This window comes from Callionymus lyra, chromosome 8 (genome assembly GCF_982586985.1).
Source record: "Callionymus lyra chromosome 8, fCalLyr1.hap1.1, whole genome shotgun sequence".
Classification (NCBI taxonomy): Eukaryota; Metazoa; Chordata; class Actinopteri; order Syngnathiformes; family Callionymidae; genus Callionymus; species Callionymus lyra.
In genome coordinates this window covers 24402803-24427907 of record NC_141825.1, presented here as the reverse complement: position 1 = coordinate 24427907, position 25105 = coordinate 24402803, and the positions used below count along the sequence as shown (strand labels likewise).

The 25105-nt window shown below is 46.0% G+C and overlaps 3 protein-coding genes across 3 annotated transcripts in view; 1 reads left to right on the top strand and 2 right to left on the bottom strand.

The window, feature by feature from the left end:
- Window positions 1-413, bottom strand: part of zfpm1 (zinc finger protein, FOG family member 1) — a 76879-nt gene extending 76466 nt beyond the window's left edge. Inside the window, exon 1 of the mRNA XM_087797402.1 lies at window positions 85-413. Coding sequence (XP_087653528.1) covers window positions 85-124 — 40 coding nt within the window. The 5' untranslated portion in view covers window positions 125-413. The remainder of the gene's footprint in view (window positions 1-84) is intronic.
- Window positions 414-2464: 2051 nt separating this feature from the next.
- ces3 (carboxylesterase 3) lies at window positions 2465-23966 on the top strand. Its single transcript, XM_087797702.1, has 13 exons — window positions 2465-2635; window positions 4318-4516; window positions 4580-4718; window positions 4832-4965; window positions 5026-5179; window positions 8152-8256; window positions 8345-8446; window positions 8512-8652; window positions 8809-8889; window positions 9808-9949; window positions 10063-10212; window positions 10278-10350; window positions 23512-23966. The coding sequence occupies exons 1-13, from the start codon at window positions 2566-2568 to the stop codon at window positions 23693-23695; spliced, it is 1674 nt and encodes a 557-aa protein (XP_087653828.1). The 5' UTR covers window positions 2465-2565; the 3' UTR covers window positions 23696-23966.
- Window positions 22528-23497, bottom strand: LOC148074336 (uncharacterized). Its single transcript, XM_087797703.1, has one exon. It carries the CDS (start codon window positions 23374-23376, stop codon window positions 22606-22608), a length of 771 nt encoding a protein of 256 aa, XP_087653829.1. The 5' UTR covers window positions 23377-23497; the 3' UTR covers window positions 22528-22605.
- Window positions 23967-25105: the final 1139 nt, after the last annotated feature.

Below are 25105 nucleotides of genomic sequence, written 5' to 3'. Positions count from 1 at the left end.
GGTGTACGGTAGCCGCGCGTGCACGCCCACACACACACACACACACACATATATACGCACGCGCACAGAACCGCTCGTACTCACGCTTGATCTGCCGGGGTTTGCTCTGCTTCCTCCGGGACATGACGCCTCTCCTTCTTCTGGACCGGGTCTTCCTTCCGTTGCTTGTCCTCGTATCCGAGTCACTGGTTCCGCTCACAAATCCACATGATCCGAGATCTACCTGTGGCTCCGCGTCACCTTCCGCCGCGTCTCCCTCGCGCGACACAACAGGAAGTGAAAAAAAAATGTCAGCCGAGTTCGCGACACCAGCCGAGTTCGCCGTGTGGTTCCGTGCGATAGAGCTCTGGTCCCGGTCCGCCCCCTTCGTCTGCCTGCACTGTCTCTGACCCGCGAGCCGCAGCTCTCGCCGCTCCTGCTCTCCGCCGAGGACGACGTGCTCCGGGGAGACGCCCCCTTGCGTCTGACGTCACAGGGCCGCATTGACTCCTCATTGGTCCGATGGTTCCTCTTTTCGGGAGCCACGCCCCCTTCATTGTTATGAACCCGAACAAGACTTTTTACTTTTTGAGAATCACTCTTCAATGTCATCGCACGTTGCTTATTTAAATGCAATTAAATTTTAAATATAACGATTTTAATAACTTTTGTAACCCCACCACTTCTGTACTTTTTTTTTTCTTGTCCTAGTATTTATTGTCTTGGTTGATATATTCATAATTATTTTATTAACCAATTTGTTTATTTTGTTTTAATTTAACTTTTATTATCGTTCTTATTATTTTTCTTATTTGTGTTATGGTTTCATTTCTGTTTTTTCGTCCATCTTTCCTCCTTCCTCTCTCTATTTTTTAAAATATGACGATTTTAATTACTTTTGCAACCCCCCCTTTTCTGTACTCATTATTTACTTTTTTTTTCTGGTACTATTATTTATTGTCTTGGTTGATATATTTTTAATTATTTGATTTACCAATTTGTTTATTTTGTTATTATTTCTGTTTTATTATCGTTGTTATTATTTTTCCATTTGTGTTATTGTTTCATTTCAGTTTTCTCTTTTTTCGTCCATCTTTCCTCCTTCCTCTCTCTAATTTTAAAATATAACGATTTTGATTACTTTTGTAACCCCCACTTCTGTACTCAGTTTTTTTTTTTTTTCTTGTACTGGTATTTATTGTCTCGGTTGATATATTCATCATTAATTATTTATTATTTTCTTAATTTTAAGTTATTGTTTGTGTTTTATTATCGTTGTTATTATTGTTCTTATTTGTGTTATTGTTTCATTTCTCTTTTTTCTTTTTTCGTCCATCTTTCCTCCTTACTCACTCTATTTTTAAAATATAACGATTTTAATAACTTCTGTAACCCCCCCACTTCTGTACTATTGTCTTCGTTGATATAGTCATACTTATTTTATTTACTATTTTGTTTATTTAAAGTTATTATTTGTGTTTTATTATGGTTGTTATTATTTTTGCTTATTTGTGTTATGGTTTCAATTTAGTTTTTTTGTTTTTCGTCCATCTTTCCTGGTCTGGAAAAGTGCTATATAAATAAAAATGACTTACTTACTTTCTCTCTCCTTCTTGTTTAATGTTGTTTTTCACAAATTATATAATAGACGATGAGTTTTCTGTATCTAAAGTGTCAAACTAGTTAAATTGTTTTCTTGTGAACTGCTAAAACAAAGAATTGCAATGTTTATTAATCCAAAAGCATGTACCTCTGACATGAACTCAATGAGCGTATCTAAATTAATCTCATCAAACGGCTGGAGACCTTGGCTCCTGCAAGGCTTTGAGTCATCTGGTGTCTGTGACGTGAATAAAATAAACAGTGTGTCTGTAACATGGAAATGTTAAGGGGTTGAATGTATGAGTTCAGGACGGACATGAATGATGAATTTTATGGAGATAAAAAAAAAACAACGAGCCTTTATTTTGAAAAACATATAGTAAAGAATCAAGAGCATAATTTGAATCACGAAATTATGAAAACATTTTCTTTCAAAAATAATAATTTAGAAAGAAAATGCTTTTCAAAAACGTCTCAAATATTAGAGTTTAAGTTTATCAACGAACTTGATGAATTCAGTTCATTTAACATGCGATTGTGAATAAGGTAAGGTAAGGTACAACTTTATTGATCCCTCAGGAGGTCTATAAACTTCAATTAACTTCCGCCATCTAGCGGCCAATATTGGTGTCACAGAGAACCACGTCTTAGCTAAGACTTCTCGAGTCACATAGTTTTCTCTCGGTTCTCACAAGTGTCTTCTGTCAGACGACAGATCAAATGGCTCGTGACTGTGGCGCCCTCTTGTGGTTACGTTTTTATTTTCATCATGGAATCTGGTGGACACAGTGGGGGGCGGGGTCGCCCACAATGCACTACCACAGGGTTTATGCAACTCGGTCTGTGTGGACCCTCTTGGGCCCCTCCTGCACACATGCACACACATGCACACACATGCACACCCTGGGAGCAGGAGGGGCCCCAGAGGGTCCACACAGACTGAACCTCCTGCTCTGAAGTCACTTTCAGTGCTGCTGCCTCAGGATGAGACTCCATTTGTTTGTTGTGTTTCTCCTTCCCCTGCTGACGACAACAACAACAGCACCTACTGAAGGTAAACTCGCGCTTTTGTGTTGCCGAGATAGCGGTTTGTGTAGTTGCGTTCACAAGGTTTGTTTTTGTGGTTTTGCTTTCTGACCTCATTCTGTTGTCGCTTCTGCAAACTTTGGCTCTGTGTTTTTTACATGATACTTAAGATATATTTAACACAGACACATAGACACACACACAGAAACACACAAATATATACAAACACTCAAACACACACCAGCATTCACACAGATAATCACACTTACTAAGACACACATGATCAAAGAATGATATTCACAAACACAATTATAGAATAATGAGAGGATCATTGGTTGATATTCTCTTAATTAGTTAATTATTTACGTATTGTTGATTGTTTAATCTTTATTTTTATTTTAATTTTAATGTTCCTTCATTGTCTACTTCATGTTTTGCATCGTGGGTCTGAGAGGACTACAATTTCATCTATGCTGTATGTCTTTCATACATGTATATTCGACAAGTAAAACAACTTGAACTTGAACCATAAATAGATCTGAAAGTAAGAACCAGAATTTTAAAGTTGATCCTGAAAGAAACTGGAAGCCAGTGAAGATTTTTAAGGATCGGAGAAATGTGAGTTCTTCTACTAGAGCCGCTCAGAATTCTCGATACAGAGTTTTGTATAAACTGCAGGCGAGACACATCCTTCTTGTTAAGACATGAAAATAAACTGTTACAATAGTCCAGACGAGAAGAAAGAAACACATGGATTATAAGATCGTGTTGTGACATCATTTAACCAAGTTTAAAGATTTTTCTCAGTTGAAACAGTTTCTGGTCAGTTTTCTGGATCAGAGAAACGTCCATGAGAAGTTTCAGTCTGGCTTCCGTAAACATCACTCTACGGAGACAGCTTTACTGAAAGTGTCCAGTGACATCATGATGTCGGCTGATCCAGGTCAATACACTGTTCAGGTTCTCTTGGATCTGTCCTCAGCCTTTGACACAGTTGATCACCAGATCCTGCTGAGAAGATTGAGGGATGAATTGGGACCGTGTTACATGGGTTCTACTCACAACTTTCTGGCCGCAGTTTCAGCGCATCTGCCAATCAAATGAGGTCTGAATCGGCAGATCTGTTGTGTGGAGTCCCTCAAGGTTCTGTTCTGGGTCCTTTTATTATTTTTGCTGTACTTGATTCCCCTCGGTAAAATCATTCAGAGATTTCCGGATGTGCAAAACATTTTTGCTGATGACATCCAGCTCTACTGCTCTTTTGATCCAACTGAGCCTCAGAGGCTGAACAGCTTAGTAAATGGTTTGCTAGAAATCAAACAATGAGTGAAAACACTTTGCAGTTAAATGTGGACAAAACTGAAAGTTATTGCTCCTGATGATAAGGTTCCAGAATTATTTTTTTTAGATATTTTTCTCATTTGAAACAGTTTGTGGTCAGTTTTCTTCAGTGTTTAACTAGAGACATGTCTTTGTCAAATACAACACCCAGGTTTCTCAGGCTCAGTTTGACAGACTGACCTAAGTGTGTGACCTACTTTTGTTAAAGACAAAAGTAGGTCACACAGACACACAGATACACGCATATAAAAACACATGCATAGAAACTCACATGATAATAGACAGTTACACACAAAAACACATTAGTACAAGCACACATACACACACATCATTATGAAGTTCATCCACATGTAGTTTCTGACCCCACAGGGGGCGACCCTCTTTTGGTTACGGTGAAGAATGGAAAGGTCAGGGGACAGTACGGGACGGTCAAAGGCACTGACACCAGAGTGAAGCAGTTCTTTGGAATCCCTTTCGCTCGACCCCCGGTGGGGCCCCTGAGGCTGGCGGCTCCGCAGGCGGCAGAAGACTGGGAGGGAGAGAAAGACGGGACCCTGCAGCCTCCCATGTGAGCCCCCAGCAGAGACCCTCTCCTGTCCACACTTATGACCATCATTCTGTCCTCCTGCAGTTGTGTCCAGGATCCAGTCATGTTTCAGAGCATCTTCCAGGTCATGGCGGTCCAGTTCACTCCGCCCGAGACGTCCGAGGACTGTCTGTACCTTAACGTGTACGCTAGAGCCGACGCGGAGAGTGGTGCTGGACTGCCGGTGAGTCCCCAGTGAGACACACAGGGGGTCATAATGTTAAGGGTCTGTGTCCCGGGGGAGCCCCAAAGTTTCCAACATCAGTTCTGGTCGAGTCCTTGAGTCCTCTCTGGCAGGTTCTGGTCTGGATCCATGGAGGGGGTCTGGTCTTCGGTTCGGGGTCTCAGTACGACGGCGCTTCTTTGGCGGCGTATGAAAACCTGGTGGTCGTGGTGATCCAGTACCGGCTCGGCATCCTTGGCTTCCTCAGGTGAGACTCTAGGCCGGTCTTCTGGGGTTTGCAGGTGAACTGACGGTCCCTCTGATCCAGCACCGGAGACCAACATGCGCGGGGGAACTACGGCTTCCTGGACCAACTGGCGGCTCTGAAGTGGATCCAGGAGAACATCCAGGTCTTCGGTGGAGACCCCAACAGAGTGACGGTGTCAGGAGAGTCCGCGGGAGGAATCAGTGCCTCTATGCTGGTGATCCAGAGAACCTCCTCCATCTCTCATCCATATCACCTTCTGCCCTCTCCTCCTTTCTTTCACCTCCTCCATTTCTCCTCCTTTGTAACTCGCATTTCAATGTGTTGTTGCGAGTCAACTTCCGGTACAAACCTGAAGTTTCTTTTAAGTCGCGCGCTCCCCAACTTGACGCTGTATCTGTGGCATGTTCTGGCTGTTGATTCAGAACTCTGCAGCGAGAATTCTGACCCGCTCTAGTAGAAGAACTCACATTTCTCCTATCCTTAAAACTCTTTTTTTTTAATTCTGGTTCTTACTTTCAGATCTATTCATGGTCAGGCTCCTCCTTACATCAGTGATCTGATCCAGACTTACACCCCAGCTCGGGCTCTGAGGTCTGTGGATCAGAATCTACTTATGGTTCCACGCACACGGTTCAGGACCAGAGGAGAGAAATCCTTCCAGACTGTTGCTCCTAAGTTTTGGAACGATCTTCCTCTCTTTGCTCTTGATGATCTACTGACTCCTTTAAGAAACACCTTAAGACGTTTCTATTTGTTCAGGCTTTTCCTTGATTTTCTGGAAATCCTGTTGTGTTATCAGTTTTATCTTGACCTTTAAAGTATATATTTTATTGAATATTGTTTTGATTGTTTAAGCGCTTTGTGACCCTGGTCTTACTTACTTTGGGCAAGCGACACAAAGCCCTACGACCAAAGCCGAATTGTAGGCAGAAGGTTAAAGTATTTCGATCTTTTAATCATTTACTGCGGTGACTGTTTGTTAGTGCCGCTCGGATTCTTTTGTTTTTTGAATCATGCCAACCTGGACTCTATACTGCCTACTTTCCACCAGGCGGTGGATTGTCCCACCAAGAATAACGAGACAATTGACCTTCTTTATTCCAACTTGAAGCACACGTACAGAGCCAAACCTCTTCCTCCACTTGGAAGGTCCGATGATAACCTGGTCCACCTTCAGTCACATCCTGCCGAGCGAGCTGAACGATTACAGACCGGTGGCACTGACTTCACAGCTGATGAAGACACTGGAGCAGCTGGACCTCAAACATCTCAGGCCACAAGTCCAGCACACACAAGACCCCCTGCAGTTTGCCTACCGGCCTGGCGGTTGGTGTAGAAGATTCCATCCCTCACCTCCTGCATCAGACCTACTCCCACGTGGTTAATGGAAGCGGTTCAGTGAGGACTGGTCCTGGACTTTTCTATCCATCCAGCCCACTCTGCTCCAGGACAAACTGACAAAGATGCATGTGGACCCTGGTTTGTGTCTCCTGGATCTCGGACTATCTCACGGATCAACCACAGTATGTCAGGCTGAAGGACATTATGTCTGACACTGTGGTGTGCTGTACAGGAGCACCTCAGGGGACAGTACTGGCCCCTCTCCTTTTCACCATATATACTTCAGACTTCTGCTACAACTCTGAGCTGAGTCTCGTCCAGAAGTTCTGCTGACGACACTGTTATTGTTGGATGCATCATTGTTGGATGACAAGAGAAGAGATCACTGGAAAAACTACTGTCCATCATGATGAAGACATCATCCTCTGAACACTGACATCAATGAACAGAGAAGCATGTCTCCCACATCTCACCTCCTTTATCTCTCCTCGTTCATCTCTCCTCTTTCATCTTACATTCTTTATCTCTCCTCCTTCCTCTCTCCTACTTCATCTCACATACTTCATCACACACCCTTCATTTATCCTATCCCATATCTCCTTCTTCCTCTTATCTCATATCATTCGTCTCTCCTCCTCCCTCTCATCTACTCCATCTCTCCTCCATCATCACTCCTCTTTCATCTCACATCCCTTCTCTCTCCTCCTTCATCTCTTTTTCTAAATCTCACCTCCTTCATCTCTTGTGCATCAACTTTGTTTTTTTTTTGTTTATATTCTGTTTAGTTTTAGTTAATCATTTAAGTTTTGTTGATTATTTATTTTATTTTGTTGGTTATTTATTTTCTTTAAGGTCTTAATTAATGTACTTTCAACCGTATTCATGTTTTGCATCGTGGGTCAGAGAGGACAACAATTTCATTTATGCTGGATGTCTCGATACAAGCATATTTGACAATAACATAACTTGAACTTGAACTCTTTTCCTTCATCTCACCTCCTTCATCTCTTTTCCTTCATCTCACCTCCTTCATCTCACCTCCTTCATCTCTTTTCCTTCATCTCACCTCCTTCATCTCTTTTCCTTCATCTCACCTCCTTCATCTCTTTTCCTTCATCTCACCTCCTTCATCTCTTTTCCTTCATCTCACCTCCTTCATCTCTTTTCCTTCATCTCACCTCCTTCATCTCTTTTCCTTCGTCTCACCTTCTTCCTCTCTTTTCCTTCATCTCACCTCCTTCATCTCTTTTCCTTCGTCTCACCTTCTTCCTCTCTTTTCCTTCATCTCATCTCCTTCATCTCTTTTTCTTAAATCTCACCTCCTTCATCTCTTTTCCTTCATCTCACCTCCTTCATCTCTTTTCCTTCATCTCACCTCCTTCATCTCTTTTCCTTCATCTCACCTCCTTCATCTCTTTTCCTTCGTCTCACCTTCTTCCTCTCTTTTCCTTCATCTCACCTCCTTCATCTCTTTTCCTTCGTCTCACCTTCTTCCTCTCTTTTCCTTCATCTCACCTCCTTCATCTCTTTTCCTTCATCTCACCTCCTTCATCTCTTTTCCTTCGTCTCACCTTCTTCCTCTCTTTTCCTTCATCTCACCTCCTTCATCTCCTTTCCTTCATCTCACCTCCTTCATCTCTTTTCCTTCATCTCACCTCCTTCATCTCTTTTCCTTCGTCTCACCTCCTTCATCTCTTTTCCTTCATCTCATCTCCTTCATCTCTTTTTCTTAAATCTCACCTCCTTCATCTCTTTTCCTTCATCTCACCTCCTTCATCTCCCTTCCTCTCACCATCTCGATCTTCTCTTTCATCTCGCCTCACATTTGTGTCTCTCTCTTCTCAGACTCTCTCTCCTCTCTCGTCTGGACTCTTCCACCGAGCGATCTTCCAGAGTGGGGTCGCCACCCTCGGAACCTACGCCACCGCACAACCACTCGATCAAGCCAAGGTCGACGACCTCTCCGTGCCACTGTCACATGACCAGATGTGGAAATAAAGACGACTTACATACTTTACTGACGTGTGTCTGACTGCAGGTGGTCGCCAACCTGACGGACTGTGAGAGCAACAGCACTGAGGAGATGATCCGTTGCGTCAGGACCAAGAGTCAAGACCAGCTGATCCAGGCGTCCAAGAAAGTAAGTCCCCCGAACCCCGAGAGACCCCGAGGGTCCACCGTACACCACATGCTGTTCTGTCGCAGATGAAGATCTACCTGGGAGCAGCCGTGGACGGAGAGTTCCTGACCGACACTCCAGAGGAGCTGCTGAAGAGGAAGGCGGTCCTGAAGGTCCCTGTGATGTTGGGGATCACCAACCACGAGTTCGGATGGATCCTGCCTCAGGTGACTCCCCCTCACTCATGCCGTGATGTCATCAGGTCGTGGTGAGATCTTCTCATCTGAGACAAGAGATTTCAGGAGCAGAAGTTGTCACTCTGGTCCAGGAATGTCTCAGTCGTCTCCATCGTGGTCTTTAACAGCTTCTATCCTGTTTCCCAGAGCTTCGCCCCCCCAGGCTGGGTGAAGGGGATGAACCGAGAGTCGGTGCTTGCTGTCATGGACATGTTCAATCCTGACGGGGTGAGGTTCTCTGAGGAGTGAGAGGGGGAGAGGGGGAGAGGGGGAGCACGGAGGAATGACAGTGTGAGAAAGGAGGAGTAAGGGTAAGAAGGGAGTAGTGAGCGAGTGAGAAACAACGAGTGAGATGCAGAAGGAGAGAGAAGTCAGGAATGAATAAGGAGGAGTGACAGAGCGAGACTGAGGAGTGAGAAGGGAGGAGTGAGGGAGATAATTCATAGGAGTGATGGAGTAAGAAAGTGAGAAAAGAGGAGTGAGAGAATGAGAAGGGAAGAGTGAAAAAGGAGTGACAGAGCGAGATTGAGGAGTGAGAGAGTTAATTCATAGTAGTGATGTAGTAACAGAGTGAGGATGGAGGAGTGAGCGAACGAGAAGGGAAGAGTGAAAAAGGAGGAGTGAGGGAGGAGTGAGACAGTTCTTCATAGTAGTGATGGAGTAAGAGAGTCAGGATGGGGGAGTGAGAGAATGAGAAGGGAAGAGTGAAAAAGGAGGAAAGGAGGAGTGACAGAGTGAGAAGGGAGGAATGAAAAAAGAGGAGTGACAGAGCGAGATGGAGGAGTGAGAACAGAGGAGTAAGAGAGTTAATTCATAGTAGTGATGGAGTAAGAGAGTGAGGATGGGGGAGTGAGCGTGAGAATGGAGGAGTGAGTACGGATGAGTTAGTATGAAGGGGAAAGGAAGTGTGATGGGAGAAGTGAGGAAGTAAGAGTGAGCAATGATGAGTGAAAGAGTGACAGATGGATTGAGTGAGTGAAGGAGTGACTAAGCTTGGAGTGAAAGAGAGTGAACAGTGGGTGGAGAGTGAGCAGAAGAGAATGAACGGGAGTGAACACACTAATGGTCGACTCACATTTATCGAGTCAAAGTGTTTCATCAACTGGTGACATCATTATGACCAGCTGTCACTCTCTTCCCCTCGAGGCCTCGTCTGCGAACCCGCTGATCGCGGACCAGTACCTGAAGGAGGCCAAGACTCCAGAGGAGATCCGGGATGGCTTCACCGAGGTCATAGGTGACCTGTTGATGACCTTTCCGGTGGTCAATGTGGCGAGATACCACTTAGGTGAGACGAAGCGATGGTCAGGAGGTTTGAAACCAGGTCAAGGAGGTCACAAGGTCTCCTGAGCAGTCAAACTCATTGTCTGACCTCTGACCTCTGACCTGTCTTCTCTTCAGATGCGGGTGTGGACGTCTTCATGTACGAGTTTGTGCACCGAGCTGAGCTGTACCGAGGTATCAGACCCGACTTCGTGAAGGCCGATCACGCGGACGAGGTCGGCTTCATGTTCGGAGGATGTTTTTGGAACGGACACGTGCAAATCATCGGTGGGGTGACCCCGGCTTGACCTCTGACTGGGGTTTAGGTCTGATGACTGTCTTCTCTTCTGCAGGGAACATCACCGCTGAGGACCAGAAGCTCTGCAAGAACATGATGAAGTACTGGGCCAACTTCGCCCGCACTGGGTGAGTGAAGACCTGCAGACTGATGGACCTGTGAACTAGTCTAGTGAAGAGTGGGGAGGGAGTGAGTCACCATCGGGGGGGGGGGTTGACCTGTGAGGAGAGAGTGAGTCGACATCTGAGGCGAGAGTGAGTCGACATCTGAGGCGAGAGTGAGTCGACATCTGAGGAGAGAGTGAGTCGACATGTGAGGAGAGAGTGAGTCAACATATGAGGAGAGAGTGAGTCGATATGTGAGGAGAGAGTGAGTCGACATGTGAGGAGAGAGTGAGTCGACATGTGAGGAGAGAGTGAGTCGACATGTGAGGAGAGAGAGAGTCAACATATGAGGAGAGAGTGAGTCGATATGTGAGGAGAGAGTGAGTCGACATCTGAGGAGAGAGTGAGTTGACCTGTGAGGAGAGAGTGAGTCGACATGTGAGGAGAGAGTGAGTCGACATCTGAGGCGACAGTGAGTCGACATCTGAGGCGAGAGTGAGTCGACATGTGAGGAGAGAGTGAGACAACATATGAGAAGAGAGTGAGTCGATATGTGAGGAGAGAGTGAGTCGACATGTGAGGAGAGAGTGAGTCGATATGTGAGGAGAGTGAGTCGATATGTGAGGAGAGTGAGTCGTTATGTGAGGATAGAGAGTCAACATATGAGGAGAGAGTGAGTCGACATGTGAGGAGAGTGAGTCGTTATGTGAGGAGAGAGTGAGTCGACATGTGAGGAGAGTGAGTCGATATGTGAGGAGAGAGTGAGTCGACATGTGAGGAGAGAGTGAGTCAACATATGAGGAGAGTGAGTCTATATATGAGGAGAGAGTGAGTCGACATCTGAGGAGAGAGTGAGTCGACATGTAAGGAGACAGTGAGTCGACATGTAAGGAGAGAGTGAGTCGACATGTAAGGAGAGTGAGTCGACATATGAGGCGAGTGAGTCGACATATGAGGCGAGGGTGAGTCGACATCTGAGAGTGAGTCGATATGTGAGGAGAGAGTGAGTCGACATGTGAGGAGAGAGTGAGTCGACATGTGAGGAGAGAGTGAGTCGACATGTGAGGAGAGAGTGAGTCGACATGTGAGGAGAGTGAGTCGATATGTGAGGAGAGAGTGAGTCGATATGTGAGGAGAGAGAGAGTCAACATATGAGGAGAGAGTGAGTCGACATCTGAGAGTGAGTCGATATGTGAGGAGAGAGTGAGTCGACATGTGAGGAGAGAGTGAGTCGACATGTGAGGAGAGTGAGTCGATATGTGAGGAGAGAGTGAGTCGATATGTGAGGAGAGAGTGAGTCGATATGTGAGGAGAGAGTGAGTCGACATGTGAGGAGAGTGAGTCAATATGTGAGGAGAGAGTATGTCGACATGTGAGGAGAGAGTGAGTCGATATGTGAGGAGAGAGAGTCAACATATGTGGAGAGAGTGAGTCGACATGTGAGGAGAGTGAGTCGATATGTGAGGAGAGAGTGAGTCGACATATGAGAAGAGAGTGAGTCGATATGTGAGGAGAGAGTGAGTCGACATGTGAGGAGAGAGTGAGTCGATATGTGAGGAGAGTGAGTCGATATGTGAGGAGAGTGAGTCGTTATGTGAGGATAGAGAGTCAACATATGAGGAGAGAGTGAGTCGACATGTGAGGAGAGTGAGTTGTTATGTGAGGAGAGAGTGAGTCGACATGTGAGGAGAGTGAGTCGATATGTGAGGAGAGAGTGAGTCGACATGTGAGGAGAGTGAGTCGATATGTGAGGAGAGAGTGAGTCGATATGTGAGGAGAGAGTGAGTCAACATATGAGGCGAGGGTGAGTCGACATCTGAGAGTGAGTCGATATGTGAGGAGAGAGTGAGTCGACATGTGAGGAGAGAGTGAGTCGACATGTGAGGAGAGAGTGAGTCGACATGTGAGGAGAGAGTGAGTCGACATGTGAGGAGAGAGTGAGTCGACATCTGAGAGTGAGTCGATATGTGAGGAGAGAGTGAGTCGACATGTGAGGAGAGAGTGAGTCGACATGTGAGGAGAGAGTGAGTCGATATGTGAGGAGAGAGTGAGTCGATATGTGAGGAGAGAGTGAGTCGACATGTGAGGAGAGTGAGTCTATATGTGAGGAGAGAGTGAGTCGACATCTGAGGAGAGAGTGAGTCGACATGTAAGGAGAGAGTGAGTCGACATGTAAGGAGAGAGTGAGTCGACATGTAAGGAGAGTGAGTCGACATATGAGGCGAGTGAGTCGACATATGAGGCGAGTGAGTCGACATCTGAGAGTGAGTCGATATGTGAGGAGAGTGAGTCTATATGTGAGGAGAGAGTGAGTCGACATCTGAGGAGAGAGTGAGTCGACATGTAAGGAGAGAGTGAGTCGACATGTAAGGAGAGTGAGTCGACATATGAGGCGAGTGAGTCGACATCTGAGAGTGAGTCGATATGTGAGGAGAGAGTGAGTCGACATGTGAGGAGAGAGTGAGTCGACATGTGAGGAGAGAGTGAGTCGACATGTGAGGAGAGAGTGAGTCGACATGTCAGGAGAGTGAGTTGATATGTGAGGAGAGAGTGAGTCGATATGTGAGGAGAGAGAGAGTCAACATATGAGGAGAGAGTGAGTCGACATCTGAGAGTGAGTCGATATGTGAGGAGAGAGTGAGTCGACATGTGAGGAGAGAGTGAGTCGACATGTGAGGAGAGAGTGAGTCGACATGTGAGGAGAGTGAGTCGATATGTGAGGAGAGAGTGAGTCGATATGTGAGGAGAGAGTGAGTCGATATGTGAGGAGAGAGTGAGTCGATATGTGAGGAGAGAGTGAGTCGATATGTGAGGAGAGAGTGAGTCGACATGTGAGGAGAGAGTGAGTCGACATGTGAGGAGAGAGTGAGTCGACATGTGAGGAGAGAGAGAGTCAACATATGAGGAGAGAGTGAGTCGACATGTGAGGAGAGAGTGAGTCGACATGTGAGGAGAGTGAGTCGACATGTGAGGAGAGAGTGAGTCGAAATGTGAGGAGAGAGTGAGTCGACATGTGAGGAGAGAGTGAGTCTATATGTGAGGAGAGAGTGAGTCGACATGTGAGGAGAGAGTGAGTCGACATGTGAGGAGAGAGTGAGTCGACATCTGAGGAGAGAGTGAGTCGACATGTGAGGAGAGAGTTAGTCGACATGTGAGGAGAGAGTGAGTCTATATGTGAGGAGAGAGTGAGTCGACATGTGAGGAGAGAGTGAGTCGACATGTGAGGAGAGAGTGAGTCGACATCTGAGGAGAGAGTGAGTCGACATGTGAGGAGAGAGTGAGTCGACATGTGAGGAGAGAGTGAGTCGACATGTGAGGAGAGAGTGAGTCGACATGTGAGGAGAGAGTGAGTCGACATCTGAGGAGAGAGTGAGTCGACATGTGAGGAGAGAGTTAGTCGACATGTGAGGAGAGAGTGAGTCGACATGTGAGGAGAGAGTTGGTCGACATGTGAGGAGAGAGAGAGTCAACATATGAGGAGAGAGTGAGTCGACATGTGAGGAGAGAGTGAGTCGACATGTGAGGAGAGTGAGTCGACATGTGAGGAGAGAGTGAGTCGAAATGTGAGGAGAGAGAGAGTCAACATATGAGGAGAGAGTGAGTCGACATGTGAGGAGAGAGTGAGTCGACATGTGAGGAGAGTGAGTCGACATGTGAGGAGAGAGTGAGTCGACATGTGAGGAGAGAGAGAGTCAACATATGAGGAGAGAGTGAGTCGACATGTGAGGAGAGAGTGAGTCGACATGTGAGGAGAGTGAGTCGACATGTGAGGAGAGAGTGAGTCGAAATGTGAGGAGAGAGTGAGTCGACATGTGAGGAGAGAGTGAGTCTATATGTGAGGAGAGAGTGAGTCGACATGTGAGGAGAGAGTGAGTCGACATGTGAGGAGAGAGTGAGTCGACATCTGAGGAGAGAGTGAGTCGACATGTGAGGAGAGAGTTAGTCGACATGTGAGGAGAGAGTGAGTCTATATGTGAGGAGAGAGTGAGTCGACATGTGAGGAGAGAGTGAGTCGACATGTGAGGAGAGAGTGAGTCGACATCTGAGGAGAGAGTGAGTCGACATGTGAGGAGAGAGTGAGTCGACATGTGAGGAGAGAGTGAGTCGACATGTGAGGAGAGAGTGAGTCGACATGTGAGGAGAGAGTGAGTCGATATGTGAGGAGAGAGAGAGTCGATATGTGAGGAGAGAGTGAGTCGACATGTGAGGAGAGAGTGAGTCGACATCTGAGGAGAGAGTGAGTCGACATGTGAGGAGAGAGTGAGTCGACATGTGAGGAGAGAGTGAGTCGACATCTGAGGAGAGAGTGAGTCGACATGTGAGGAGAGAGTTAGTCGACATGTGAGGAGAGAGTGAGTCGAAATGTGAGGAGAGAGAGAGTCAACATATGAGGAGAGAGTGAGTCGACATGTGAGGAGAGAGTGAGTCGACATGTGAGGAGAGTGAGTCGACATGTGAGGAGAGAGTGAGTCGACATGTGAGGAGAGAGAGAGTCAACATATGAGGAGAGAGTGAGTCGACATGTGAGGAGAGAGTGAGTCGACATGTGAGGAGAGTGAGTCGACATGTGAGGAGAGAGTGAGTCGAAATGTGAGGAGAGAGTGAGTCGACATGTGAGGAGAGAGTGAGTCTATATGTGAGGAGAGAGTGAGTCGACATGTGAGGAGAGAGTGAGTCGACATGTGAGGAGAGAGTGAGTCGACATCTGAGGAGAGAGTGAGTCGACATGTGAGGAGAGAGTTAGTCGACATGTGAGGAGAGAGTGAGTCTATATGTGAGGAGAGAGTGAGTCGACATGTGAGGAGAGAGTGAGTCGACATGTGAGGAGAGAGTGAGTCTATATGTGAGGAGAGAGTGAGTCGACATGTGAGGAGAGAGTGAGTCGACATGTGAGGAGAGAGTGAGTCGACATCTGAGGAGAGAGTGAGTCGACATGTGAGGAGAGAGTGAGTCGACATGTGAGGAGAGAGTGAGTCGACATGTGAGGAGAGAGTGAGTCGACATGTGAGGAGAGAGTGAGTCGACATCTGAGGAGAGAGTGAGTCGACATGTGAGGAGAGAGTTAGTCGACATGTGAGGAGAGAGTGAGTCGACATGTGAGGAGAGAGTGAGTCGACATGTGAGGAGAGAGTGAGTCGACATGTGAGGAGAGAGTGAGTCGACATGTGAGGAGAGAGTGAGTCGACATGTGAGGAGAGAGTGAGTCGACATGTGAGGAGAGAGTGAGTCGACATGTGAGGAGAGAGTGAGTCTATATGTGAGGAGAGAGTGAGTCGACATGTGAGGAGAGAGTGAGTCGTTATGTGAGGATAGAGAGTCAACATATGAGGAGAGAGTGAGTCGACATGTGAGGAGAGTGAGTTGTTATGTGAGGAGAGAGTGAGTCGACATGTGAGGAGAGTGAGTCGATATGTGAGGAGAGAGTGAGTCGACATGTGAGGAGAGTGAGTCGATATGTGAGGAGAGAGTGAGTCGATATGTGAGGAGAGAGTGAGTCAACATATGAGGCGAGGGTGAGTCGACATCTGAGAGTGAGTCGATATGTGAGGAGAGAGTGAGTCGACATGTGAGGAGAGAGTGAGTCGACATGTGAGGAGAGAGTGAGTCGACATGTGAGGAGAGAGTGAGTCGACATGTGAGGAGAGAGTGAGTCGACATCTGAGAGTGAGTCGATATGTGAGGAGAGAGTGAGTCGACATGTGAGGAGAGAGTGAGTCGACATGTGAGGAGAGAGTGAGTCGATATGTGAGGAGAGAGTGAGTCGATATGTGAGGAGAGAGTGAGTCGACATGTGAGGAGAGTGAGTCTATATGTGAGGAGAGAGTGAGTCGACATCTGAGGAGAGAGTGAGTCGACATGTAAGGAGAGAGTGAGTCGACATGTAAGGAGAGAGTGAGTCGACATGTAAGGAGAGTGAGTCGACATATGAGGCGAGTGAGTCGACATATGAGGCGAGTGAGTCGACATCTGAGAGTGAGTCGATATGTGAGGAGAGTGAGTCTATATGTGAGGAGAGAGTGAGTCGACATCTGAGGAGAGAGTGAGTCGACATGTAAGGAGAGAGTGAGTCGACATGTAAGGAGAGTGAGTCGACATATGAGGCGAGTGAGTCGACATCTGAGAGTGAGTCGATATGTGAGGAGAGAGTGAGTCGACATGTGAGGAGAGAGTGAGTCGACATGTGAGGAGAGAGTGAGTCGACATGTGAGGAGAGAGTGAGTCGACATGTCAGGAGAGTGAGTTGATATGTGAGGAGAGAGTGAGTCGATATGTGAGGAGAGAGAGAGTCAACATATGAGGAGAGAGTGAGTCGACATCTGAGAGTGAGTCGATATGTGAGGAGAGAGTGAGTCGACATGTGAGGAGAGAGTGAGTCGACATGTGAGGAGAGAGTGAGTCGACATGTGAGGAGAGTGAGTCGATATGTGAGGAGAGAGTGAGTCGATATGTGAGGAGAGAGTGAGTCGATATGTGAGGAGAGAGTGAGTCGATATGTGAGGAGAGAGTGAGTCGATATGTGAGGAGAGAGTGAGTCGACATGTGAGGAGAGAGTGAGTCGACATGTGAGGAGAGAGTGAGTCGACATGTGAGGAGAGAGAGAGTCAACATATGAGGAGAGAGTGAGTCGACATGTGAGGAGAGAGTGAGTCGACATGTGAGGAGAGTGAGTCGACATGTGAGGAGAGAGTGAGTCGAAATGTGAGGAGAGAGTGAGTCGACATGTGAGGAGAGAGTGAGTCTATATGTGAGGAGAGAGTGAGTCGACATGTGAGGAGAGAGTGAGTCGACATGTGAGGAGAGAGTGAGTCGACATCTGAGGAGAGAGTGAGTCGACATGTGAGGAGAGAGTTAGTCGACATGTGAGGAGAGAGTGAGTCTATATGTGAGGAGAGAGTGAGTCGACATGTGAGGAGAGAGTGAGTCGACATGTGAGGAGAGAGTGAGTCGACATCTGAGGAGAGAGTGAGTCGACATGTGAGGAGAGAGTGAGTCGACATGTGAGGAGAGAGTGAGTCGACATGTGAGGAGAGAGTGAGTCGACATGTGAGGAGAGAGTGAGTCGACATCTGAGGAGAGAGTGAGTCGACATGTGAGGAGAGAGTTAGTCGACATGTGAGGAGAGAGTGAGTCGACATGTGAGGAGAGAGTTGGTCGACATGTGAGGAGAGAGAGAGTCAACATATGAGGAGAGAGTGAGTCGACATGTGAGGAGAGAGTGAGTCGACATGTGAGGAGAGTGAGTCGACATGTGAGGAGAGAGTGAGTCGAAATGTGAGGAGAGAGAGAGTCAACATATGAGGAGAGAGTGAGTCGACATGTGAGGAGAGAGTGAGTCGACATGTGAGGAGAGTGAGTCGACATGTGAGGAGAGAGTGAGTCGACATGTGAGGAGAGAGAGAGTCAACATATGAGGAGAGAGTGAGTCGACATGTGAGGAGAGAGTGAGTCGACATGTGAGGAGAGTGAGTCGACATGTGAGGAGAGAGTGAGTCGAAATGTGAGGAGAGAGTGAGTCGACATGTGAGGAGAGAGTGAGTCTATATGTGAGGAGAGAGTGAGTCGACATGTGAGGAGAGAGTGAGTCGACATGTGAGGAGAGAGTGAGTCGACATCTGAGGAGAGAGTGAGTCGACATGTGAGGAGAGAGTTAGTCGACATGTGAGGAGAGAGTGAGTCTATATGTGAGGAGAGAGTGAGTCGACATGTGAGGAGAGAGTGAGTCGACATGTGAGGAGAGAGTGAGTCGACATCTGAGGAGAGAGTGAGTCGACATGTGAGGAGAGAGTGAGTCGACATGTGAGGAGAGAGTGAGTCGACATGTGAGGAGAGAGTGAGTCGACATGTGAGGAGAGAGTGAGTCGATATGTGAGGAGAGAGAGAGTCGATATGTGAGGAGAGAGTGAGTCGACATGTGAGGAGAGAGTGAGTCGACATCTGAGGAGAGAGTGAGTCGACATGTGAGGAGAGAGTGAGTCGACATGTGAGGAGAGAGTGAGTCGACATCTGAGGAGAGAGTGAGTCGACATGTGAGGAGAGAGTTAGTCGACATGTGAGGAGAGAGTGAGTCGAAATGTGAGGAGAGAGAGAGTCAACATATGAGGAGAGAGTGAGTCGACATGTGAGGAGAGAGTGAGTCGACATGTGAGGAGAGTGAGTCGACATGTGAGGAGAGAGTGAGTCGACATGTGAGGAGAGAGAGAGTCAACATATGAGGAGAGAGTGAGTCGACATGTGAGGAGAGAGTGAGTCGACATGTGAGGAGAGTGAGTCGACATGTGAGGAGAGAGTGAGTCGAAATGTGAGGAGAGAGTGAGTCGACATGTGAGGAGAGAGTGAGTCTATATGTGAGGAGAGAGTGAGTCGACATGTGAGGAGAGAGTGAGTCGACATGTGAGGAGAGAGTGAGTCGACATCTGAGGAGAGAGTGAGTCGACATGTGAGGAGAGAGTTAGTCGACATGTGAGGAGAGAGTGAGTCGACATGTGAGGAGAGAGTGAGTCGACATGTGAGGAGAGAGTGAGTCTATATGTGAGGAGAGAGTGAGTCGACATGTGAGGAGAGAGTGAGTCGACATGTGAGGAGAGAGTGAGTCGACATCTGAGGAGAGAGTGAGTCGACATGTGAGGAGAGAGTGAGTCGACATGTGAGGAGAGAGTGAGTCGACATGTGAGGAGAGAGTGAGTCGACATGTGAGGAGAGAGTGAGTCGACATCTGAGGAGAGAGTGAGTCGACATGTGAGGAGAGAGTTAGTCGACATGTGAGGAGAGAGTGAGTCGACATGTGAGGAGAGAGTGAGTCGACATGTGAGGAGAGAGTGAGTCGACATGTGAGGAGAGAGTGAGTCGACATGTGAGGAGAGAGTGAGTCGACATGTGAGGAGAGAGTGAGTCGACATGTGAGGAGAGAGTGAGTCGACATGTGAGGAGAGAGTGAGTCTATATGTGAGGAGAGAGTGAGTCGACATGTGAGGAGAGAGTGAGTCGACATGTGAGGAGAGAGTGAGTCGACATCTGAGGAGAGAGTGAGTCGACATGTGAGGAGAGAGTGAGTCGACATGTGAGGAGAGAGTGAGTCGACATCTGAGGAGAGAGTGAGTCGACATGTGAGGAGAGAGTGAGTCGACATGTGAGGAGAGAGTGAGTCGACATGTGAGGAGAGAGTGAGTCGACATGTGAGGAGAGAGTGAGTCGACATCTGAGGAGAGAGTGAGTCGACATGTGAGGAGAGAGTTAGTCGACATGTGAGGAGAGAGTGAGTCGACATGTGAGGAGAGAGTGAGTCGACATGTGAGGAGAGAGTGAGTCGACATGTGAGGAGAGAGTGAGTCGACATGTGAGGAGAGAGTGAGTCGACATGTGAGGAGAGAGTGAGTCGACATCTGAGGAGAGAGTGAGTCGACATGTGAGGAGAGAGTGAGTCGACCTCTGAGGAGAGAGTGAGTCGACATCTGAGGAGAGAGTGAGTCGACATGTGAGGAGAGAGTGAGTCGATATCTGAGGAGAGAGTGAGTCGAGGGTTTAATTGTTCTTTACTTTTTATTCGACCACATCAAAGTAAAAAAATACTTTATTCACACAAACACACACACATCCCATCAGAACTCTGGTTTCCTCCCTCCCTCGTCGGCTCCTCCTCTCTCGAGCTGCTCTTGGGAGGGTTGCGGGTTCAACGCCGCTAGGATCTCCTGCTGGACGGCTCTGAAGGGTTTGTTCTCTTGGCGCTCGTTGAGGATCTTGGAGAGCTCGAAGGTGAGACAGATCTGCGAGTGAAGCTGAGACGTGAGCATGTGTCTCTCTTGGCCCAGAGCCTGGAGGGCCGAGACTTCCTCCGCCAGAGCGTGGCGCACGGCGGCGGTCTCGGCCCTCAGGGTCTCCACGGAGCGTCGCAGCAGCTGCTCTCCGGTCTCCTGTGGAACAGGGTCTGAAGGGTCATGAAGATCCTCCAAGGATCCTCGAGGGCTGGAGGCGTCACTCCGCGAGAGTTTGGTCTGCAGAAGTCGATTCTTCTGCCGGATCTCGTGCAGCTCCGCCTCAAACCTGATCTGGCTGCTGATGTAGGCCTCCTTGAGATCCTCGTAGTCCTTCTGCAGGATCTTCTTCTTCCTGAACTTGATCTCCTCCCTCACCTGGGCCGCGATCTGGTTGGTACTCTCAGTGTCGCTGCACTTGTTCAGCATCTTCAGTCCTTCCCTGGTCTCTTTCTCAACCTGGAAAAAAACGTCCTTCACCGGTTTTCCCTGGTCCGGCTGAACCCTTGCTTCCTCAGGGTCCTCCTCGCCGTCTGGTCCCGGGACGTCCCACTTGGCTCGCTCTTTGGCCAGTAGCTCCCTGAGGTTCTGAACTTTGTCCCGCAGAGCGTCTCGTTGGTTCAGCGCCGTCTGCAGGGTGCTGTAGGAGACCAGCTGCTGGGAGTTGTCGGGGTCCTCCAGGTCTTCAGTCACGCTGATCTCCAGGGTGTCCAGAGACTCGTTGGAACTCATGTGGTCCTTCTTGTTGTCCGGAGGTCTGAACGGGGCCCGGAGATAACCCTTCCACGTCCTCAGCATCTATCGTTCTCGGTCAAGCTCGGTTCTCGTGTTTCCTGCGGTCAGATCTGGCTCTCCTCGGTGCTGGACTTCATCCTCCGCACTGACCTCCCAAAGCTGAGCAGATCCAAGACCCGACCTGTGTGGAGCCTTTTGCTGCGTCCTTTAAATGCACTTTCAATTACGACCTGATGATGTCACCGACGGCAGGGAGGAGGTCTTTATAAGATCAAAGCATCACGTGACCTCCTCTTTCATGTCTTTGCTCTGGTCTGAGTCTCTCTTGGTTGCATCGTTAACTCAAGGTTTGATCAGAGTCTTGACCTTTTCAAAATCATAATTATAGTTGAAAATTGTTTGATTATATTTTAAAATGGTTTGATTATATTTTTAAATTGTTTGATTATATTTTTAAATTGTTTGATTATATTTTAAAATCGTTTGAATATATTTAAAAATGGTTTGATTATAATTTAAAATTGTTTGATTATATTTTTAAATTGTTTGATTATATTTTAAAATGGTTTGATTATATTTTAAAATGGTTTGATTATATTTTTAAATTGTTTGATTATAATTTAAAATTGTTTGATTATATTTTTAAATTGTTTGATTATATTTTAAAATTGTTTGATTATATTTTTAAATTGTTTGATTATATTTTTAAATTGTTTGATTATATTTTAAAATCGTTTGAATATATTTAAAAATTGTTTGATTATAATTTAAAATTGTTTGATTAAAGTTGAAAATCGTTTGATTATAATTTAAAATTGTTTGATTATAATTTAAAATTGTTTGATTATAATTTAAAATCGTTTGATTATAATTTAAAATTGTTTGATTATAATTTAAAATTGTTTGATTATAATTTAAAATCGTTTGATTATAATTTTAAATTGTTTGATTATAGTTTAAAATTGTTTGATTATAGTTTAAAATTGTTTGATTATAGTTTAAAATTGTTTGATTATAGTTGAAAATTGTTTGATTATAGTTGAAAATTGTTTGATTATAATTTAAAATTGTTTGATTATAGTTTAAAATTGTTTGATTATAATTTAAAATTGTTTGATTATAGTTTAAAATTGTTTGATTATAATTTAAAATCGTTTGATTATAGTTTAAAATTGTTTGATTATAATTTAAAATTGTTTGATTATAGTTTAAAATTGTTTGATTATAATTTAAAATTGTTTGATTATAGTTTAAAATTGTTTGATTGTAATTTAAAATTGTTTGATTATAATTTTAAATGGTTTGATTATAGTTTAAAAAAAAAGTTTGATTATAGATAAAAAATGTTTGATTTTAGTTGAAAATAGTTTGATAACATTTGAAAATTGTTTAATTTTAGATTTAAAAAAAAAATGTGATTATAGTTTAAAATAGTTTGATTACAGTTGAAAATTCAGAGACCTCTTCTAGGAGAACACAAGGTAACAGTCTTTCCGACATGTCTTGGGTCTGCCCCGAGGTTTCCTCCTAGTAGGGAGGTGTCCTGGGACTAATCGACACCAGATTAGTTTATATTGTGACAGAGCACTTGTGTGTGTTTTATTGAGTTTGTGTAGATGTGATGGAGACTCTTGTTGAGAACTTGAGTTTTTTTCATTAAAACTTTATTTAAAAAACATCTGACGTCCGTACAACGTCTCTGCCGTTAGTCCTGAAGTCCAGCCTTGAGTCCTGGACCATCATTGAAGGAAGTTCCTCAGACCTGGACCGCAGCAGTTTCAGCGTTTTGAGCGTCTCACTCTCCAGGTCCGGAATCTCCTTCACACACGGAGCAGACCCTGTTCTGGATCTGGTCCTTCAACTGGTTCTTCTCTCTGGACAGGGACTTCATCACCAGCACCTCCTCCATCATCACCCTCAGGATCGACTCCTTCTCAGCTTTTAGACTCTCCAGCTGTAGATGCAGGTCGTCTCCCTCCAGACACGTGTCGTGCTGGAGGTCTGGCCTCGAGTCCTCTTGGTCCAGGAGCTGGTCCTGGTCAGGAGATTCCACATTGGAGGAGACGTGGCTCTCCGGGTCGCTCGACCTGCTCTCGAGTTGTCGCTGAAGGAGCCAGCTCTTGTTGATCTCGGATGCCAGCTCGGCCTCGTACCTCTTCTGACTGGTGATGTAGGCCACCTTCAGGACCTCGTAGTCCTTCTGCAGAAGCTTCTTCCTTCTGAACTTCTGAAGACTCTCTGGAACATCTGTGTACTCTTGCTCTTTCTCGAGGAACGTCTCCTTTGCCCGCCGGTCCAGACTAGTCTTAACAAACTTCCCGTCTGGTTGAAAACCCTCCGGCTCCTCATGGTCTTGCCTGGCCCGCTCCCTGGCTAGCTGGTCCCGGAGCTTCTGGACCTCGTCGCTCAGGGAGTCCCGCTCCGTCAGGATGCCCTGCAGGGTCTTGAGGGTGACGTAACGCAACGAGGTCTTCTGACTCTCTGGTGTCTTAGCCGAACAAATGTCCTCCTCGTTTCTCTTCCCCGGCATCTCGATACTCGTGAAGGTCCTCCTCGCAGAGATCATAGAATCCCAACCACCTGCTGAGCTCTGATTTATACCCTCTTTGAAGTGAAGTCACCATGTGATGTCACCCGGCTTTCATCTGCCTCGGACCTGATCCAAGTCCAAGACTTTTTAAACTCGTCTTCGTGTCCGCAGATCCCCCAGCAGCCCCGACCTGGTGAACTGGCCTCGGTACGACCGGGAGAAGCAGGAGTACATGGAACTGGACGTGACCCAAACCGTGAGGCAGAACCTGAGACGGGACCGGGTCCAGTTCTTCACCGTCACGCTGCCACAGATGCTGCAGCAGCAGAGAGAAGCTCAGACTGACAAGCAGTAACCAGAAGATGGAGTTGAATCTTTCCTCATCATGTGATCACAGAGAAGTTGTTTAACGATATAAAAGTGTGTTCAAGACCGGATTTGTCGTTATGATTATGACATGTGCGAGTGAAAAAATATTCTTTAAAATAACTTTATCACTGAATCATTCCTCACAAATCATCAGTTATTTTCTAAAGCTCGGACACGAACATATAAACATGTTTGTGCAGCAACTCTTTTTAATGTAACTGCACATTGTCCTTTTAAATAAAGAAACTGAAACTGAATTGTGTCACTTCATCTTGAGCACCTCGTAACGTGAAAGATGGACTCGTGTGAGACACAAAGACAACACTTTTTCTTGTTTCATCGTAGATTGCCACAATTAAGCTAGCCCTGTTAGCCACTAGCTAAACTAGCACTGTTAGCCACTAGCTAAGCTAGCCCTGTAAGCCACTAGCTAAGCCAGCACTGTTAGCGACTAGCTAAACTAGCACTGTTAGTCACTATCTAAGCTAGCACTGTTAGCCACTAGCTAAACTAGCACTGTTAGCCACTAGCTAAGCTAGCACTGTTAGCCACTAGCTAAGCTAGCCCTGTAAGCCACTAGCTAAGCCAGCACTGTTAGCGACTAGCTAAACTAGCACTGTTAGTCACTATCTAAGCTAGCACTGTTAGCCACTAGCTAAACTAGCACTGTTAGCCACTAGCTAAGCTAGCACTGTTAGCCACTAGCTAAGCTAGCCCTGTAAGCCACTAGCTCAACTAGCACTGTTAGTCACTAGCTAAACTAGCACTGTTAGTCACTATCTAAGCTAGCACTGTTGGCCACTAGCTAAACTAGCATGGTTAGCCACTAGCTAAGCTAGCAAGTATAGCATTGAGTGTCAAAATGTCCTTCACTTGACATTCGAGTGTAAAACAAACCTCATTGTAACATTTTCTATCATGTGTTAGTTCACTTCACCACTATCTCACTACCAACAAAATCAATCCCATCAAACATGCTGGAGACCTTGGCTCCTGCTAGCCTTTGACTCATCTGTGATGAGACACAAAGAAACAAGTTGTTTGTAACAGAACATGGACGTGTGGCAGGGTGGTATGTAAGAGTGCAGGACGGACATAAATGATGATTTTTATACTATTATCAAAACCTTCATTTTTGAAAATATTTAATTCAGTATCAATGGCATCATTTGACTCATGGAATAATTACATTTGCATTAAAAACTATTATGAATTAATTTGTTTATGAAAATTAATTTAGTTTTCGAAATAACACAAACACAATAATATAATGATTTTTATGCTATTATCAAAACCGTTATTTTGAAAAATATTTAATTCAGTATCAATGGCGTCATTTGATTTATTTATGGAATGAAAATATTTTCATAAAACATATTTTGAATTAATTTGTTTA